This window comes from Pseudorca crassidens, chromosome 11, assembly GCF_039906515.1.
Source record: "Pseudorca crassidens isolate mPseCra1 chromosome 11, mPseCra1.hap1, whole genome shotgun sequence".
Lineage (NCBI taxonomy): Eukaryota > Metazoa > Chordata > Mammalia > Artiodactyla > Delphinidae > Pseudorca > Pseudorca crassidens.
In genome coordinates, this window is record NC_090306.1 from 42367533 (window position 1) to 42387577 (window position 20045).

A 20045-nucleotide genomic window follows, 5' to 3' on the forward strand; every position below is an offset into this window, starting at 1 on the left:
TAGCTAAACCTTTTTCCCAAATGAGAGTTAACATTGTTCTACATTAATGCTCCAACCAAAAGACATAGACTGGCTGAATGGATACAAAAACAAGACGCATATATTTGCTGTCTACAAGAGACCCACTTCAGACCTAGGGACACATACAGACTGAAAGTGAGGAGATGGAAAAAGATATTCCATGCAAATGGAAATCAAAAGAAAGCTGGAGTAGCAATTCTCATATCAGTCAAAATAGACTTTAAAATAAAGACTATTACAAGAGGCAAAGAAGGACACTACATAATGATCAAGGGATCAATCCAAGAAGAAGATATAACAATCATAAACAAATATGCACCTAATATAAGTGCTGTTTTCTACAGCCACTGTACCAATTTACATTCCCACCAACAGAGTAGATGGTTCCAATTTCTCCAGATCCTTGACAACACTTTTTATCTTTTGTTTGTTTTTGTAATAGTCATTCTAATAGGTTTGAGGTGATATCTCACTGTTTTTGATTTGCATTTCCCTGATGATTACTGATATTTAGCACTTTTTCATATACTTGTTGACCATTTGTATGTTTTCTGTGGAAAATGTCTATTCAGTTCTGTTGCTCATTTTTTAATGTGGTTATTTACTTTTTCTGATAATCTCTTTATTTATATTGGCCAGTTAAGGTTTTCTATTTCTTCTTTTGTTTTTCTGGAAGACTTTATCTTGCCTTTATATCTAAGGAACAGTTTTACTGGGTACAGTATTCTTGGTTGTTAATTTTTTTCTTTCAGCACTTTGAATATATCATCTCAATCTTTCCTGGATTGAGAGGTTTCTGCTGAGAAATCCACTGATAGCCTTATGGGGTTCCCTTATATGTGATGAGTTGCTTTTCTCTTGCTGCTTTGAAATTTCTTTCTTTATCTTTGAAAATGTGATTATAATGTATCAGTATAGACTTCTTGGTTTCTTCTCTTTGACATCCTTTGGCATCCTGAATGTGGATGCCCATTTCTTTCTCCACATCTGGGAAGTTTTCAGCCATTATTTCCTTAAATAAGCTTTCTGCCCCTTTCTCTATCTCTTCTCTTTCAGGACTCCTAAAATGTGTACATTGGCTCAGTTGATGGAGTTCCCTGAGCCCTTTAGGCTTTCTTCACCTTTTTCATTCTTTTTCCTTTTTGATCCTCTGGCTGTATAATTTAAATGCTCTGTCTTTGAGTTCACTGATTGCTGCTTCTGTTTTTTTTCTAAGTCTGCTGTTGAATTTTTCACTGCAGTCATTGCACTCTTCAGCTCCAGTATTTTTATTTTATTTTATTAGTTTCTTTTACAGGGTATGGCAGATTCTATTTTCTAAAGATGATGCAGTATCTCCTTTGACATTCTCACTGATTAGTGGGTCTGCTCTTGACCTCAAATCTGAGTGGGCTTAGACTCACTTGTAATCAGAGTGAAGTAGAAGTGATGCTGGATGACTTCCTAGGTAAGGCCAGAAAAGTCCATGCTACTTTTACCTTCTTCTCTTGAACTCTCATACTCAGAGCCCAGGAATGCCATGCATAAGTCTGACTATCCAAAGGGTACCATGCAGTGATGAAGCCAAACCACTCTGATGGGCATTCTCTGTCATCAAGTCCTCCCAGCCTATGTGTCAGATTCTGTGACTGAAGGAGCATATAGGTAATCTCAGCTCCCAGCTGTTGAGTCACCCCAAGCCTTTGACTCCTCCTAGCTGAAGCCCAGATGGGGTGAAGCACATAAAAGTCATCCTTACTGTGCCCTTTCCAATTTCTGACCCACAGAATCCCTCTTTCTGCTGTGTTGTTTCTGGGACTTGTTTCTGAATTAAAGGAGAGATAGATGCTAATGAGATTAGGAGGTGGAAGAGAAGGTAAATAATAGAACTTTAGTTCTCTCTGCCTCAGTAGGTGTTTGTTTATGGTCAACAAAGTACCTGCATACTGGAGTTAAATGCAGACAGTGTGGGTAGGGGATGCCAAATTTTCCCTGGGTTTTGACATCTGTCATGTTTCAGAGGGAAGGGCTCATGAAAAGTAGTTTAAAAGTATGTTTTCAGTCCATCATCAATGAAACAGTTGGTTGAAATTCCACCTGGATTTTAGCAACTGTTCCTCTCTCATTTAAAATCCATAGTGTTGTTGCCAGTTTTTCTCCTTTTCTGTATCTTTATGGTCATTTTTTAAATGGTGAGGTTTTTTTTTTAATTGAGATATTGACATATAACATTGTGTTCGTTTTAGGTGTACAACATAATGGTTGATATATGTATATACTGCAAAATGATCACCACAATAAGTTTAGCTAGCATCCATCACCACACACAGTTACGTTTTTTTTTCTCTTGTGATGAGAACTTTTAAGGTTACTCTCTTAGCAACTTTCAAGTATACAATAGAGTATTAACATATTTGTCATGCTGTACATTACATCCCCAGGAGTTATTTTATAACTGGAAGTTTGTACCTTTTGACACCATCACCCATTTTATCCAACCCCCATCCCCCACTTCTGGCAACCACCAATCTGCTCTCATCTCCAGTATTTCTGAGTGGTTCTTTTTATTGTTTCTATCTCTTTATTGATGTTTTTCATTTTGTTCATATATCATTTTCCTGAATTCGCTTAATTGACTGAGTTCTACTGTAACTCACTGAGCTTCTTTTAGAAGATTGTTTTGAATTTTGTCAGCAAATTCATAGATCTCTATTTCTTTAGGGTCAGTTACTAGAGATTTATTTTTCTCCTTTGACTATGTTATATTTTCCTGAAAGATCAGTCCAGTCCCTTGTAGCTTTGTGCTGATGTCTGCATTTTTTGAAGACACAAACACTCTAAATTGCTCCAGGTGACCAGCCTTTTTTTTTTTTTTTAATGGAGGCTGTAATCTCTCATTCCCTCTGGTGTCTAACTTTGCTGGTTCTGTCAGCACTTGATGTGAGGCTACACAGAAGCTAGTGCCGTGGGTAGGACCCTGAAAGGTAAAGACATTGGAGGCATGCCCTACTCCTCTGCCTCCCTTCTGAGGGAGAAGCCTCAGTTCTGCACATTTTCCCAATCTTGAAGATCCTTGCTAGCTGTAGGAAACCACCCTCTGCTTTTCCTTTGTTCTTAGCTGCCCCAGGCATCTGGACTATGCTAGTTCCTTCAGCACTTGGTGTGAGGTGAGACAGGACCTGGACCCTTGGGGAGTGAGTGCACTGAAAGGCTCGGAGGCTGAGCGCACACTCTAATCTCTTTTCCCCACCATGGGAGAAGTCATTGGCTGAGGAGATCTCTCTTGGCCCTGGGCTGTGCAGTTTGCAGGGAGGGGCTAATGCAGTTAAAGTGAAATTGCTCTTCTTACCCATTTCAGCGTGGCTGTTCTTGGTTTTTGTGCTTATCTGGGGTGCTGAAACTTCTTATTTGGAATCTGGAATTCTCATAAAGGTATTTTGGTTCATGTATAATTTTTACATCGCTGTTTCTATGGGGGAACAACGATTGAGTATTCCTATTTCTTCATTTTGCTGATGTCACTCGCAGTTTGATCTTTAAGGAACAGATTATTTCGTGATACTGTGGTGGAATATGTGTAGTGATGAATTTAGCCAGGGTAGCTACAATGACTAGTGGGACAGTGTGCATCTTCATTTAGGGGAAGGTATAAGAACTTCTTCACTTATAATAACAGTGGTGTTTTAAAACCTGTATGATCATGTTATAACTCTTAACATTGATACATATAACTAGATTGATTTATGAAAGGTTTAGCTAAAATAAAACATGGTCAACAATGTATACACATATCTGTGTGCCCATTTTATCATTGTATTTCTTGATATTTCTTTATGTTAAGATAAATATAAAAATAATGCTCTCTTGATGTTTTAATTTGCTTTAATTTACTTCTGCTTTTTTTTGTTTACAGAATGTTTATACATCAAATACAAATGCTGCATTTTATAATGTATGCCTTCAGGCAAGAGGCTGTAGCAGAATGAAAAATCAATTTTTAGCATAACAATATGTTCAATCTTCTTATATATATATTTATTTTTATTGTGGTAAAAAACACAAAACATAAATTTTACCCTCTTAACAAATTTTAACTGTACAGTATTGTTAACTATATGCATATTGCTGTGTAGAAGATCTTCAGAACTATTTTTATCTTCTTGACTGAAACTCTATACCCAATGAGTAGCAGCTTCCCAGTTCCCCCTTTCCCCTAGTCCCTGGCAACCACCATTCTGCTTTCTGCTTCTGTGAGTTTGCTTTAGCTATCTCATATAAGTAGAGCTACACAGGATTTCTCCTGCGACTGGCTTCTCTCACTTAACACAATGGCCTCAATCTATGTTGTCACACGCTGTAGAATTGCCTTCTTGTTTTAAAGCTGAATAATACTCCATTGTATGTATATATCACATTTTCTTTATCCAGTCACCTGTTCATGGACATTTAATATGTTCATTCTTTGTGTTCACTATTCTTTGACTATTTGCAGGCACACATGCCATTTGATGCCTATGGTGCCACCAGGTCAGGTGAATGGAGGGTGCTGAACTGTCTTATCCTGGAGCATTGTCTGCGTGTAGTTTACTTGTTCTGTGCCCTTCTACTAATGGGTTCCTTTGTGTAACTCCACAGGTAAAAGTCCTGGGCTCAGAATCTTAGTTCTTGTCAGAGTCTTTGTTCTGGTTCAGCCTCCTCAACTGTAGTGAAGTCATTCTTTCTGGATTAGTTTCCAAAGGCTATGGTAGGAGCTAATGTCTGTGAACCTTTCCCCTAAAACCCAGGATGGGCCAAATACTTCTCTGACTATATTGCTTATCTTTTGGAAGTTACTTAACTTTGAATAAGAAATAAAAACAGTTGAATTTAATTAAAAATCAAGTTATACATGAGCTCTAAGCTTACAAAGTTCTCAGCCCTTGTAGATTGGTTCTTTTATAGAACAAACATCATGTTGAGGTTTCTTACCCTGAGACACATATTTGCTGCCTCAGCATCCTCTGCAGAGCTGCCTTTACCTCCTAGTTCTTGAAGCTGTAAATGAGAGGGTTTAATAAGGAAGTGATCACACCATACCGTATAGAGATAACTCACTACAGTACTGGTCCTGAAGAGGGGCTGATGTACCTGAATAGAGCCGTCCCATAGAACAAGAGCACCACGGTGAGATGGGAGTAGCAGGTGGAGAAGGCTTCACCTTGGCTTTTAGAGGAAGAGGTACTTAGAATGGCAAGAATAATTTTTGAGTAAGAGAAGAGAATCAGGGGAAGTGTCACAAGTCCTAGAAATGCAAAAAACCTAGCCAGCAGGATGGTGTTAGGTGTGGTATCACTGCAGGACAGAGGGAAGTGTGAAGGCAGTTCACAACTGAAATGGGGGATGAGATTGGGACCATAGAACTGTAAGTTCTGAACACAACGATTATTCACTAGTGAGTTCAGAAACCCCATCACCCATGCTGTACCAACGATTGCAGTGCAGAGAGGTCTATTCATGACCACGGTGGAGAGCAGAGGGTGACACATGGCAGCATAGCGGTCATAGGCCGTAGCAGAGAGCAAGCAGCTCTCAGTGATTCCAGAAATCATGAAAAAGAAACTCTGGGTAATGCAGCCCCACACCGAAATGGTTTTCTTCTGAGATAGGAAATTCTGCAGCATCTTGGGCACAGTGACTAAAGAGTAGCATATGTCTAGGAAAGATAAATGTCCAAGGAAGAAGTACCTGGGCATGTGGAGGTGAGAATCAGCCCTGATCAACAGGATCATCATCAGGTTCCCTATCAGGGTCAGGAGGTAAATCCCCAGGAAGAGAACAAAGAGCATGGTCTGGATATCCGGGTCACTAGACAATCATAGCAGCACAAATTCATCAATAATGCTAAGATTTGTCATGGTTTCTTAGATATCCTATCCCTGGAGAGAAACAAATACTTATTCATTTGGTGGGACAACGATCTGAGTCACACTCAGTGAATAGGACTTTTTAATCTATAAAAGATCCACTCTTTAAGGCTAAAGTGTCCCAGTATCCAGTTGCGCTGATTTGAGTCTTTTGGTCTCAGCTAAGAGAATCTGGTACTCTTCCTTATCATTTTCCTCTCCTTTTGTCTCCCTCAGTCCTGAGGACAGCGCCTGCCCAGTTTATGTGACTTATATCTCTTTTTTCATCAACTCATTGGTAATCTTGTGCCAGCTGAGCCCTGGAGACAGATGTTGAGTAAGAACTGTTGGGAGCCAGGACCAGTTCACTGCCCATGGGAGAGGCAGCAGTAGCCAGAGCCAATGTGGTTCTCAGTCCAGAGAGGGACAAGCTACTAGTCCTGCTGTGGCCAGTGGAGGACACAGGACTGCAGAATGCTTCTGGCTATAAATGGCTTTACTATTAGGGGACCAGGTGAACTCCAGTGTGTGAGACTCTGCTTAGAGTCTTTATTCCCTGATAGTCCTAGCATTCTGAAAACACACACACTCTCTCTCTCTCTCTCTCTCTCTCTCTCTCTCTCTCTCTCTTCAACCAGGTACATATACTCTCCTTTCTCACTGTGACAAGTTCAGTCATTTCATTACTCTCTTGAAGCTCCCTGCTCCTTTAACCTCACACTCCTAACTCTCAGCTGATAATTGGCAGAGGACATGTTCCTGTTCCTGTTATGGGCGATCTCTAACTCCCTAATCCCCACACATGGAGTTATTCTTCTTTTCTCCCCTCCAGCGCGGGAAGGAGGCCCTTCTCCTTCACCTCTGGTGAGTGCTTCTCTCTGCTCTGTATTCCATCTTAACCCTTCTCTTTGAGCATCTCTCTGAATCAACCATGCTCTTTCACTTCCCTTGTCTCTCCCTTTCCATCAAGCATATCCACTCAGTTTATATGCAGAACTACTCACATTTATCCATTTAAAATAGAGCAGAAACAATTAATAACCTTCTTTCTTCCATAAGAAGCCTTAAAAATATAATAGAATTTGGCACCCTTCCTTGGGTAATAAAATATATTGCCTTTAAAGTTTTCTACATGTAAAAACACTAAGACTTAGATAACTTTTCGTCTGAGACATAAAGTCCACATTAGTGAAAATTTTACTCACCCATCTAGATTTTAGTATATTTCTGATGTTACCCCAATCCTTCAGAAAAAATTTATATGGAATATACCACATATTATATAACACCTCTGCTGCACCCTGTAGTCAAACATATTACTATTTCTATAATGAAACTTCTGAGTACCCCTTCTACATGGGATTTTAAGAGTCTACAAATAGCCTCATATCAATTAACTTCCAGTGTTTCCTCCAAACTAGTTCTGGAAAAAAAAGTTTGGCTTTTAGAGATTTTTGGAGATTTTGGAATTGGAGATGAGAGCTTATAAACCTGTCTTAAATTTCTATATTCACTGGCTTTTATTTCTAGATTTCCTATTCTATTCTTTGATGTGTCTGTTTTTACAGTAGTGCCACACTCTCTAATGACTGTAGATACGGTATATACTTTAATATATAACGATGCTGGTTTCTAATGTTTATACTTTTATGTTATTTTTTCATTTATTCTTATAATTTCACTTCGTAATTGGATTTATAGTTTGAAAAATTCCCTTGAGATTTCAGCTGGAGTTGTTTTTTCACCAATATGTCAATATTACTTTGGCAGTAAGCTTTACAATTTGTTCTACCTTTTCTTTGTTTCAGCCTTTTCTTTTTGCTTACAGTATAATTTTTTATTTTCTTCACATAGGCCCTAGGCTTTTTTGTCTATATTTTTTATACATCAGGTTCTTATTAGTCATCAATTTTATACACGTCAGTGTATATATGTCAATCCCAATCACCCAATTCATCACACCCCCACCCCCACGCAGCTTTCCCCCCTTGGTGTCCATACGTTTGTTCTCTACATCTGTGTCTCAATTTCTGCCCTGAAATCTGTGTCTCAATTTCTTCCCTGCCCTGTACCATTTTTCTAGGTTCCACATATATGTGTTAATATGATACTTGTTTTTCTCTTTCTGACTTACTTCACTCTGTATGACAGTCTCTAGATCCATCCATGTCTCAACAAATGACCCAGTCTTATTCCTTTTTATGGCTGAGTAATGTTCCATTGTATATATGTACCACGTCTTCTTTACCCATTCGTCTGTCAATGGGCATTTAGGTTGCTCCCATGACTTGGCTATTCTAAAGAGTGCTGCAATGAACACTGGGGTTCATGTGTCTTTTGAATAATGGTTTTCTCTGGGTATATGCCCAGTAGTGGGATGGCTGGATCATATGGTAATTTTATTTTCAGTTTTTTAAGGAACCTCCATACTGTTCTCCACAGTGGCTGTATCAATTTACATTCCCACCAACAGTGCAAGAGGGTTCCCTTTTCTCCACACCCTCTCCAGCATTTGTTGTTTGTAGATTTTCTGATGATGCCCATTCTAACTGGTGTGAGATGGTACCTCATTATAGTTTTGATTTGAATTTCTCTAATAATTAGTGATGTTGAGCAGCTTTTCATGTGCTTCTTGGCCATCTGTATGTCTTCTTTGGAGAATTGTCTATTTAGGTCTTCTGCCCATTTTTGGGTTGGGTTGTTTGTTTTTTAAATATTGAGCTGCATGAGCTATTTATATATTTTGGAGATTAATCCTTTGTCCCTTGATTTGTTTGCAAATATTTTCTCCCATTCTGAGTGTTGTCTTTTTGTCTTGTTTATCGTTTCCTTTGCTGTGCAAAAGCTTTTAAGTTTCATTAGGTCCCATTTGGTTTTTTTTGTTTTTATTTTCATTACTCTAGGAGGTGGATCAAAAAAGATCTTGCTGTGATTTATGTCAAAGAGTGTTCTTCCTATGTTTTCCTCTAAGAGTTTTATAGTGTCCAGTCTTAACATTTAGGTCTCTAATGCGTTTTGAGTTTATTTTAAGTGTATGGTGTTAGGGAGTGTTCTAATTTCATTCTTTTACATGTAGCTGTCCAGTTTTCCCAGCACCACTTATTGAAGAGGCTGTCTTTTCTCCATTGTATATCCTTGCCTCCTTTGTCGTAGATTAGTTGACCATAGGTGCGTGGGTTTATCTCTGGGCTTTCTATCTTGTTCCATTGATCTATGTTTCTGTTTTTGTGCCAGAACCATATTGCCTTCATTAGTGTAGCTTTGTAGTATAGTCTGAAGTCAGGGAGTCTGATGCCTCCAGCTCCGTTATTTTCCCTCAAGACTGCTTTGTCTATTCGGGGTCTTTTGTGTCTCCATACAAATTTTAAGATTTTTTGTTCTAGTTCCATAAAATATGCCATTGGTAAGTTGACAGGGATTGCATTGAGTCTGTAGATTGCTTTGAGTAGTATAACCATTTTCACAATATTGATTCTTCCAATCCAAGAACATGGTATACCTCTCCATCTGTTGGTATCATCTTTAATTTCTTTCATCAGTGTCTTATAGTTTTCTGCATACAGGTCTTTTGTCTCCCTAGGTAGGTTTATTCCTAGGTATTTTATTCTTTTCGTTGCAATGGTAAATGGGAGTGTTTCCTTAATTTCTCTTTTAGATTTTTCATCATTAGTGTATAGGAATGCAAGAGATTTCTGTGCATTAACTTTGTATCCTGCAACTTTACCAAATACATTGATTAGCTCTAGTAGTTTTCTGGTGGCATCTTTAGGATTCTCTATGTATAGTATCATGTCATCTGCAAACAGTGACAGTTTTACTTCTTCTTTTCCAATTTGTATTCCTTTTGTTTCTTTTTCTTCTCTGATTGCCATGGCTAGGACTTCCAAAACTATGTTGAATAATAGTGGTGAGAGTGGACATCCTTGTCTTGTTCCTGATCTTAGAGGAAATGCTTTCAGTTTTTCACCATTGAGAATGACGTTTGCTGTGGGTTTGTCATATATGGCCTTTATTATGTTGAGGTAGGTTCCCTCTATGCTCACTTTCTGGAGAGTTTTTATCATGAATGGATGTTGAATTTTGTCAAAAGTTTTTCTGCATCTATTGAGATGATCATATGGTTTTTCTTCTTCAATTTGTAAATATGGTGTATCACATTGATTGATTTGAGTATATTGAAGAAAAGTTGCATCTCTGGGATAAATCCCACTTCATCATGGTTTATGATCCTTTTAATGTGTTGTTGGATTCTGTTTGCTAGTGTTTTGTTGAGGATTTTTGCATCTATATTCATCAGTGATACTAGTCTGTAATTTTCTTTTTTTGTAGTATCTTTCTCTGGTTTTGGTATCAGGGTGATGGTGGCCTCATAAAATGAGTTTGGGAGTGTTCCTCCCTCCACAATTTTTTGGAACAGTTTGAGAAGGATGGGTGTTAGCTCACTTCTAAATGTTTGATAGAATTCACCTGTGAAGCCATCTGGTCCTGGAATTCTGTTTGTTGGAAGGTTTTTAGTCACAGTTTCAATTTCATTACTTGTGATTGGTCTGTTCATATTTTCTGTTTCTTCCTGGTTCAGTCTTGGCAGGTATACCTTCTAAAAATTTTTCCATTTCTTCCAGGTTGTCCATTTTATTGGCATAGAGTTGCTTGTAGTAGTCTCTTAGGATGCTTTGTATATCTGTGGTGCCTGTTGTAACTTCTCCTTTTTCATTTCTAATTTTATTGATTTGAGTCCTCTCCCTCTTTTTCTTGATGAGTCTGGCTAATGGTTTATCAATTTTGTTTATCTTCTCAAAGAACCAGCTTTTAGTTTTATTGATCTTTGCTATTGTTTTCTTTGTTTCTATTTCATTTCTTCCTGCTCTGATCTTTATGATTTCTTTCCTTCTGCTAACTTTGGGTTTTGTTTGTTCTTCTCTCTCTAGTTCCTTTAGGTGTAACGTTAGATTGTTTATTTGAGATTTTCCTCGTTTCTTGAGGTAGCTTTTATAGCTATAAACTTCCCTCTTAGAACTGCTCTTGCTGCATCCCATAGGTTTCAGATCATCATGTTTTCGTTATCATTTGTCTCTAGGTATTTTTTTATTTCCTCTTTGATTTCTTCAGTGGTCTCCTGGTTATTTAGTAACGTATTGTTTAGCCTCCATGTGTTTGTTTTTTACGTTTTTTCCCCTGTAATTCATTTCTAATCTCATCGCGTTGTGGTCAGAAAAGATGCTTGATATGATTTCAATTTTCTTAAATTTACCGAGGCTTGATTTGTGACCCAAGATGTGATCTATCCTGGAGAATGGTCCGTGCGCACTTGAGAAGAAAGTGTAATCTGCTGTTTTTGGATGGAATGTCCTATAAATATCAATTAAATCTATCTGATCTATTGTGTCATTTAAAGCTTCTGTTTTCTTATTTATTTTCATTTTGGATGATCTGTCCATTGGTGTAAATGAGGTGTTAAAGTCCCCCACTATTTTTGTGTTACTGTCGATTTCCTCTTTTATAGCTGTTAGCAGTTGCCTAATGTATTGAGGTGCTCCTATGTTGGGTGCATATATATTTATAATTGTTATACCTTCTTCTTAAATTGATCCCTTGATCATTTATGTAGTGTCCTTCCTTATCTCTTGTAACATTCTTTAAAGTCTATTTTATCTGTTATGAGCATTGTTACTCCAGCTTTCTTTTGATTTCCATTTGCATGGAATATATTTTTCCATACCCTCACTTTCAGTCTGTGTGTGTCCCTAAGTCTGAAGTGGGTCTCTTGTAGACAGCATATATATGGGTCTTGTTTTTGCATCCATTCAGCAAGCCTGTGTCTTCTGGTCGCAGCATTTAATCCATTTACATTTAAGGTAATTATCGATATGTATGTTCCTACGACCATTTTCTTAATCATTTTGGGTTTGTTTTTGTAGGTCCTTTTCTTCCCTTGTGTTTCCCACTTAGAGAAGTTCCTTTAGCATTTGTTGTAGAGCTGGTTTAGTGGTACTGAATTCTCTTAGCTTTTGCTTGTCTGTAAAGCTTTTGATTTCTCCATCGAATATGAATGAGATCCTTGCCGGGTAGAGTAATCTTCAGTGTAGGTTCTTCCCTTTCATCACTGTAAGTATATCATGCCACTGCCTTCTGGCTTGTAGAGTTTCTGCTGAGAACTCAGCTGTTAACCTTATGGGAGTTCCCTTGTATGTTATTTGTCATTTTTCCCTTGCTGCTTTCAATAATTTTTCTTTGTCTTTAATTTTTGCCAATTTGATTACTATGTGTCTTGGCGTGTTTCTCCTTGGGTTTATCCTCTATGGGACTTGCTGCACTTCCTGGATTTGGGTGGCTATTTCCTTTCCCATGTTAGAGAAGTTTTTGACTATAATCTCTTCAAACATTTTCTCTGGTCCTTTCTCTCTCTCTTCTCCTTCTGGAACCCCTATAATGAGAATGTTGTTGTGTTTAATGTTGTCCCTGAGGCTGTCTTAGGCTGTTTTCATTTCTTTTCATTCTTTTTTCTTTACTCTGTTCCGCAGCAGTGAATTCCACCATTCTGTCTTCCAGGTCACTTATCCGTTCTTCTGCCTTAGTTATTCTGCTATTGATTCCTTCTAGTATAGTTTTCATTTCAGTTATCGTATTGTTCATCTCTGTTCGTTTGTTCTTTAATTCTTCTAGGTGTTTTTTAAACATTTCTTGCATCTTCTCAATCTTTGTCTCCATTCTTTTTCCGAGGTCCCGGATCATCTTCACTATCATTATTCTGAATTCTTTTTCTGGAAGGTTGCCTATCTCCACTTCATTTAGTTGTGTTTCTTCAGTTTTATCTTGTTCCTGCATCTGGTACCTAGCCCTCTGCCTTTTCATCTTGTCTATCTTTCTGTGAATGTGATTTTTGTTCCACAGGCTGCAGGACTGTAGTTCTTATTCATTCTGCTGTCTGCCCTCTGGTGGATGAGGCCATCTCAGAGGCTTGTGCAAGTTTCCTGATGGGAGGGACTGGTGGTGGGTAGAGCTTGTCTGTGTATTATATATACTTTTTTTTTTTTGCTCTTTTGCTTATGAACTTTGCAGTTGAGGTTCCCAACTACATAGCTTTGTGGAGAAGTAGCAGCAGCTTCTAGGGCTTGAGCTCCATACTTTATGGAGAAATTTGATTTTATGTGGGCATATGCTGCCAGATAGGGTACACCAGGTAATATTATTCTGGCCTCCAGTACTTATTGTTCTTCCCTGACATCATCAGCCAAAGGGAGGCACTCTCTTCTTCCCGAGCTCTGGTCCTACAATGAAACATGTCACCCAGTTGCAGTTGCCTGTTTGATGCCACGTGTATTTGCTCATGCATTACTCCAACCAAAGTCCCTATTGGTACCCTTTTACTTTCCCCTCTTCCTGGCTTCTACTTGTCTAATCAGGAAACTTTCTGATTTTTCTCCTACTTTTTTGTGTTGGTACTTTTCTGTTCACCCCTGCATACTTTCAAGTTACTATTTCTCTCTTTAGTACCATCAGAACTGCTTTCAGTTTCTCAGTAACTGCTTAATATCTGGTCTTCTAAGTAATCACCCTTTTGATTTGACAATAGGTAAATTCACTTAAAAACCCTCTTTAATATTTTTCCATGGTTTGTTTCTTAAAAGAAATACTGCATCATATGCTCAGTAGACCATTTTATAATCAGAAGGTCACAAGCTATATGTTCCAATTCACTAGAGATGATAAAACAATGAAGCTGAGGGGGGGGGGAGAGAGAAAGGGAAAGAGATTGGTCATGAATTTTCATTTTGTACTGAAGAAGTATTGGACGTCAATCCTGACTCCATCACTTACTGGCTAAGTGACTTAGGCAAGTTAATGGTCTCAGACACACTCAGTATCTTCGTTTTGAAAAATGGAACTTCTACCTTACAAGGATGTTATAATGAATAAAGACTTTTTTTTAATAGTATACAGAACACTGCTGGCTGATAGCTTGATGAACTTTAGCTCTTTTGTCTATTTTTATGGCAAAAATAAAAGTAGAGAAAGGAAGTTTACAACAAAAATGATCAAATAAGACAGTTGAATAAATTAAACCCATAATTTATAACTGTATGTAAAAATCACAGTGGTATTAAATACAAAGTTTTAAGTAACGTCATTAAAAGGCACAGATTTAAGAAACAAAAATCTAATGATATGGTGCTTTAAGCATATAACAAAATGATACAGAAACATTAAAGCTGCCATGATGGGCAAAGATATACATGGTGACTTCTAAAAAAGAAAGAACAAGGTGGAAATATTAACATCACAGAAAGTGAAATTCAAAGAAAAAACATTAAACTATAAAAGAGTTCCATTTTATAATATCATTATAATATAATGATAAGAGGTATAACCCACAGTGAAGACAAAACTTCCATGATCTTTTAAGGCTACAAAATTCAGTTTCAAAATAAATGAAGCAAAAACATGGTAATACCATGAAATACATCCAGAGGCACAATGTTGGTGTCAAACTTATACATATTTTTTCAGTCTTTGACAGAAGAAATGAAGTGAAAGTCAACACCATTGCAAACGATTTGAGTGTATGATAAATAGAACAAGGACATGATGATGGAGTAGAAGGACTTGAGCTCACCTCCTCTCACAAAACACCAAAATTATAACTAACTGCTGAACAACCACTGACAAAAAAAGACTGGAACCTACCAAAAAGATATTCTACAACTAAAGACAAAAAAGAAGCCATAATGAGATGGTAGGAGGGGTGCTTTTTATAATATAATCAAATCCCATACCTGCTGGATGGGTGACCCACAAACTGGAAAATAATTATATGGCAGAGGTTCTCCCACAGAAGTGAAAGTTCTGAGCCCCCATCAGGCTTCCCAGCCTTGGGGTCTGGCATCAGGGGAGGAGCCCCCAGAGCATTCAGCTTTGAAGGCCAGTGGGACTTGAGTGCAGGAGCTCCACAGAACTGGGGGAAACAGAACTCCACTCTTGGAGGGTGCACACAATGTTTCACATGCACTGGAACCCAGGGCAAAGCAGTGACTCCATAGGAGCCTGAGCCAGACCTACCTACAGGTCTTGGAGGTGCTACTGGGGAGGTGAAGGTTGGCTATGGCCCACAGTGGGGGCAAGGACACTGGTGGTGGAGGCCCCAGGGAATATTACTCAGTATGAGATCTCCCACAGGTTGCCATTTTGGCACTGAGACCTGACCCCACCCAACAGCTTGCAGGCTCCAATGCTGGGGTGCCCCAGGTGAAACAACCAACAGAGTGTGAACAGTGCCACACCCTTTACAGCCTGCATGAAGTTTTCCTGATCCCACAGCTACCTCTAGACATGCAACCTGACATGGCCCTGCCTACCAGAGGGACATGAACCAGCCCCACCCGCCAGTGGGCAGACACCAGTCCCTCCCACCAGGAAACCTGAACAAGCCCCTGGACCAACCTCACCCACCAGGAGGCAGGCTCCAGAAGCAAGAAGAACTACAATCCTGCAGCCTGCAGAATGGAGCCTACAAACAGAGAGTTAAACAAAACGAGATGGCAGAGAAATATTTTCTACATGAAGGAACAAGATAAAAACCCAGAAGAGCTAATAAGTGAAGTTGAGATAGGAAATCTGCCTGAAAATGAATTCAGAATAATGATAGTGAAGATGATCCAAGATATTGGAAAAAGAACAGAAGCACAGACCAGAAGATACAAGAAATGTTTTTTTGGTCACACTGCACAGCTTCTGGGATCTTTGTTCCCTGACCAAGGATTGAATCCAGGCCCTCAGCAGTGAAAACATGGAGTCCTAACCACTGGTCTGCCAGGGAATTCCCCACAAGAAATGTTTAACAAAGAGCTACAAGATTTAAAGAACAAACCAAGAGTTGAACAATACAATAACTGGAATGAAAAATACACTAGAAGGAAACAACGGCAGAATGAATGAGGCCTAAGAATGAATAAGTGAGCTGGAAGATAGAATGGTGGAAACCACTGCTGTAGAACAGAATAAAGAAAAAAGACTGAAAAGAAATTAGGCCAGTCTAAGAGACCTCTGGAATAACACTGAATGCACTAACATTCACATTATAGGGGTCCAAGAAGGAGAAGAGACAGAGAAAGGGCCTTAGAAAATATTTGAAGAGATAATAACTGAAAACTCCCCTAACATGAGAAAGGAAACACTCACTCAAGTCCAGGAAGTGCAGAGAGCCCCATACAGGAAAAAGTCAAGGAGGAACTTGCCGAGACATTTATTAATCAAAAATTAAAGACAAAGAGAAAATGTTAAAAGCAACAAGAGAAAAGCAAAAAATAACATACAAGGGAACCCCCATATGGTTATCAGCTGATTTTTCAGCAGAAACTCTGCAGCCAGAAGGGAGTGGCATGGTATATTTAAAGTGATGAAAGGGAGAGACCTACAACCAAGAATACTCTATCCAGCAAGGCTGTCATTCAGATTTGATGGAGAAATTAAAAGCTTTACAGAAGAGGATAGCTAAGGGAATTCAGCACCACCAAACCAGCTTTACAACAAATGCTAAAGGAACTTCTCTAGGTGGAAAAGAAAAGCACAGAACTAGAAACAAGAAAATTATGAATTTGGAAAAGCTCACTGGTAAAAGTGAAAATACAGGAAAGGTAGGATATCATCTGCAAACAAATATGTCATCAAAACTAACAATCATGAGATAAGGAGAGTACAAATGCAGGATATTGGAAATACATATGGAATTAAGAAACCAGGAACTTAAAACAATATTGTTTATATATAGACTGCTATATCAAAACTTCATGGTAACCACAAAGCAAAAATCTACAATAGATACGTACACAAAAAATAAAAAGCAATCCAAACACAACACTAAAGATAGTCATCAAATCACAAGAGAAGAAAAGTGGAAGGGGAAAAAAAAGACCTACAAAAACAACTTCAAAACAATCAACAAAATGACCATAAGAACATACATATCAATAATTACCTTAAACGCAAATGGATTAACTGCTCCAACCAAAAGACATAGACTGGCTGAATGGATACAAAAACAAGACCTGTATATATGCTGTCTACAAGAGACCCACTTCAGATCTAGGGACACACACAGACTGAAAGTGAGGGTATGGAAAAAGATATTCCATGCAAATGAAAATCAAAATAAAGCTGGAGTAGCAATAGTCATATCAGACAAAATAGACTTTAAAATAAAGACTGTTACAAGAGACAAATAGGACAGTACATAATGGTCAAGGGATCAATACAAGTAGAAGATACAATACTTGTAAATATATATGCAGCCAACATAGGAGTAACTCATATGTAAATCAAATGCTTACAGCTATGAAAGGAGAACTTGACAGTAACACAATAATAGCGGGGAACTTTAACACCCCACTTACATCAAAGGACAGACTCCTGAAAAAAATCAATAAGGAAACTCAGGCCCTAAATGATACAATAGACCAGATGGACTTAATTGATATCTATAGAACACTCCATCCGAAAGCAGGAGAATACACATTCTTCTCAAGTGCACATGGAACATTCTCCAGGATAGATCACATGCTGGGACACAAAGCAAACCTTGGTAAATGTAAGAAAACTGAAATCATATCAAGAATCTTTTCTGACCACAATGCTATGAGATTAGAAGTCAACTACAAGAAAAAAAAAACTGTAAAAAACACAAACACGTAGAGGCTACACTATATGTTACTAAAGAATCAATGGATCACTGAAGAAATCAAAGAGGAAATAAAAAATACCTGGAGACAAATGAGAATGAAAACACGACAATCCAAAACCTATGGATGCACCAAAAGCAGTACTAAGGGGGAAGTTTTTAGTGGTACAATCTTGCCTCAGGAAACAAGAAAAATCTCAAATAAACAACCTAAGCTTACACCTAAAACAGCTAGAGAAAGCAAAACCCGAAATTAGTAGAATAAAGTCAGAAGAGAAATATATGAAATAGAGAAGAAAACAATAGAAAGATCAATCAAACTAAAAGCTGGTTCTTTGAAAAGATAAAAAGATTGATAAACGTTTAGGCAGACTCATCAGGAAAAAGAGGGAGAGGGATCAGATCAATAAAATTAGAAACGAAAAAGGAGAAGTTACAGCTGACATCACAGAAATACAAAGGATCATAAGAGACTACTACAAGCAACTATATGCCAATAAAATGAACAACCTAGAAGAAATGGACAAATTCTTAGAAATGTACAATCTCCTAACACTGAGCAGGAATCAATAGAAAATATGAACAGACCAATCACAAGTAAATGCTGAAATTAAAACTGTGATTTAAAAACTCCCACCAAACTAAAGTCCAGAACCAGATGACTTCATAGGCAAATTCTATCAAACATTTCGAGAAGAGTTAAACCTATCCTTTTGAAACTATTCCAAAAAATTGCAGAGGAAGGAATACTCCCAAGCTCATTGTACAAGGTCACCATCACCCTGATACCAAAACCAGACAAAGATACCACAAGAAACTAAGGTTACTGGCCAATACCACTGAGGAACATAGACACACAAATCCTCAACAAAATACTAGCAAACCGAACCTAATGATACATTAAAAGGATCATACACCATGGTCAAGAGGGATTTATCCCAAGGATGCAAGGATTCTTCAATATCCACAAATCAATCAGTGTGATACACATTAACAAACTGAAGAATAAAAACCATACAGTCATCTAAACAGATGCAGAAACAGCTTTTGATAAAATTCAACACCCATTTATGATAAAAACTCTCCAGAAACTGGAGAGGGAACAAACCTCAATATAATAAAGATCATATATGACAAACCTACAGCTAACATCATACTCAACAGTCAAAGGCTGAAAGCATTTCCTCTAAGATCAGGAAAAAGACAAGGATGTCCACTCCCACAACTTTTATTCAACATAGTTTTGGAAGTCCTAGCCATGGCAATCAGAGAGGAAAAAGAAATAAAAGGAATCCCAATTAATTCAAAATTTTAAAAATACCATCTACGGTAGTACCAAAAATAAGTGAAGTACTTAGGTATTAACCTACAAAACTTGTGCAGAATGTATATGCTAAAAACTACAAAAGATTGATGAGAAAAACCAAAGATCTTAAAAAATGCAGAGACATACACTATTCATGAATTGGAAGATTCAGCATTGTTAAGAAGTCATTTCTTGGGCTTCCCTGATGGCACAGTGGTTGAGAGTCCGCCTGCCAATGCAGGGGACACAGGTTTGTGCCCCGGTCTGGGAAGATCCCACAAGCCGCGGAGTGGCTGGGCCCGTAAGCCATGGCCACTGAGCCTGCACGTCCAGAGCCTGTGCTCCGCAACGGGAGAGGCCACAACAGTGAGAGGCCCGCGTACCACAAGAACAAACAAACAAAAATTTTATATGAAAAGTCAAGGGAACCAGAATAGCTTAAAAATACACAAACAGAAAAATTAGAAAAAGAACAGAGTTGAAGATCTCATACTACCTAATTTCAAGACTTATAGACAGTATGATAATGTCAAAAGGATAGGAATATAGATCAATGAAACAGAATTGAGAGTCCAGAAATAAACCATTTTATTTATGGTCAGTGGATTTTTGATAAAGCTACAAAACAGTTCAACAGAGAAATTACAGTATTTTTTAAGAAATGTGCTAGAACATTTGGACATTTAGAAGCAAATAATATATGTATTATATATGTGTGTATGTGTGTGTGTGTGTGTGTGTATATATATATATATATATATACACATACATTTGTATGTATACATAGATAAGAAAGACCTTGACCAATACCCTACACCTTATGCAAAATCAACTCACAGACCTAAATGTAAAATCTAAAACTAATAAAATTCTAGGTGAAAAAACTGTCACTGTTTGCAGATGACATGATACTATACATAGAAAATCCTAAAGATGCTACCAGAAAACTATTAGACCTCATCAATGAATTCGGTAAAGTTGCAGGATACAAAATTAATACACAGAAATCTGTTGCATGTCCATACACTAACAACAAAAGATCAGAAAGAGCAATTAAGGAAACAGTCCCATTTACCATCATATCAAAAAGAATAAAATACCTAGGAATAAACCTATCTAAGGAAACAAAAGACCTGTACTCTATAAACTATAAGATGCTAATGAAAGAAATCAAAGATGACAAAAA

At 37.9% G+C, this 20045-nt stretch overlaps 1 protein-coding gene and 1 long non-coding RNA gene across 2 annotated transcripts in view; one reads left to right on the forward strand and one right to left on the reverse strand.

Annotated features, from left to right (window-relative positions):
- The first annotated feature begins 3319 nt into the window (after positions 1-3319).
- The window catches only part of LOC137202823 (uncharacterized), a 48002-nt gene continuing 31276 nt past the window's right edge, over positions 3320-20045 (forward strand). The window contains exon 1 of the long non-coding RNA XR_010932799.1: positions 3320-3432. This is a non-coding gene — a long non-coding RNA (uncharacterized lncRNA). The remainder of the gene's footprint in view (positions 3433-20045) is intronic.
- Positions 5094-5825, reverse strand: LOC137202822 (olfactory receptor 8S1-like). Its single transcript, XM_067698647.1, has one exon. It carries the CDS (start codon positions 5823-5825, stop codon positions 5094-5096), a length of 732 nt encoding a protein of 243 aa, XP_067554748.1.

Bases quoted from the DNA above. Each gene is read 5' to 3' on its own strand.
- LOC137202822 (XM_067698647.1), bottom strand. From the start codon at position 5,825: ATGCTCTTTGTTCTCTTCCTGGGGATTTACCTCCTGACCCTGATAGGG.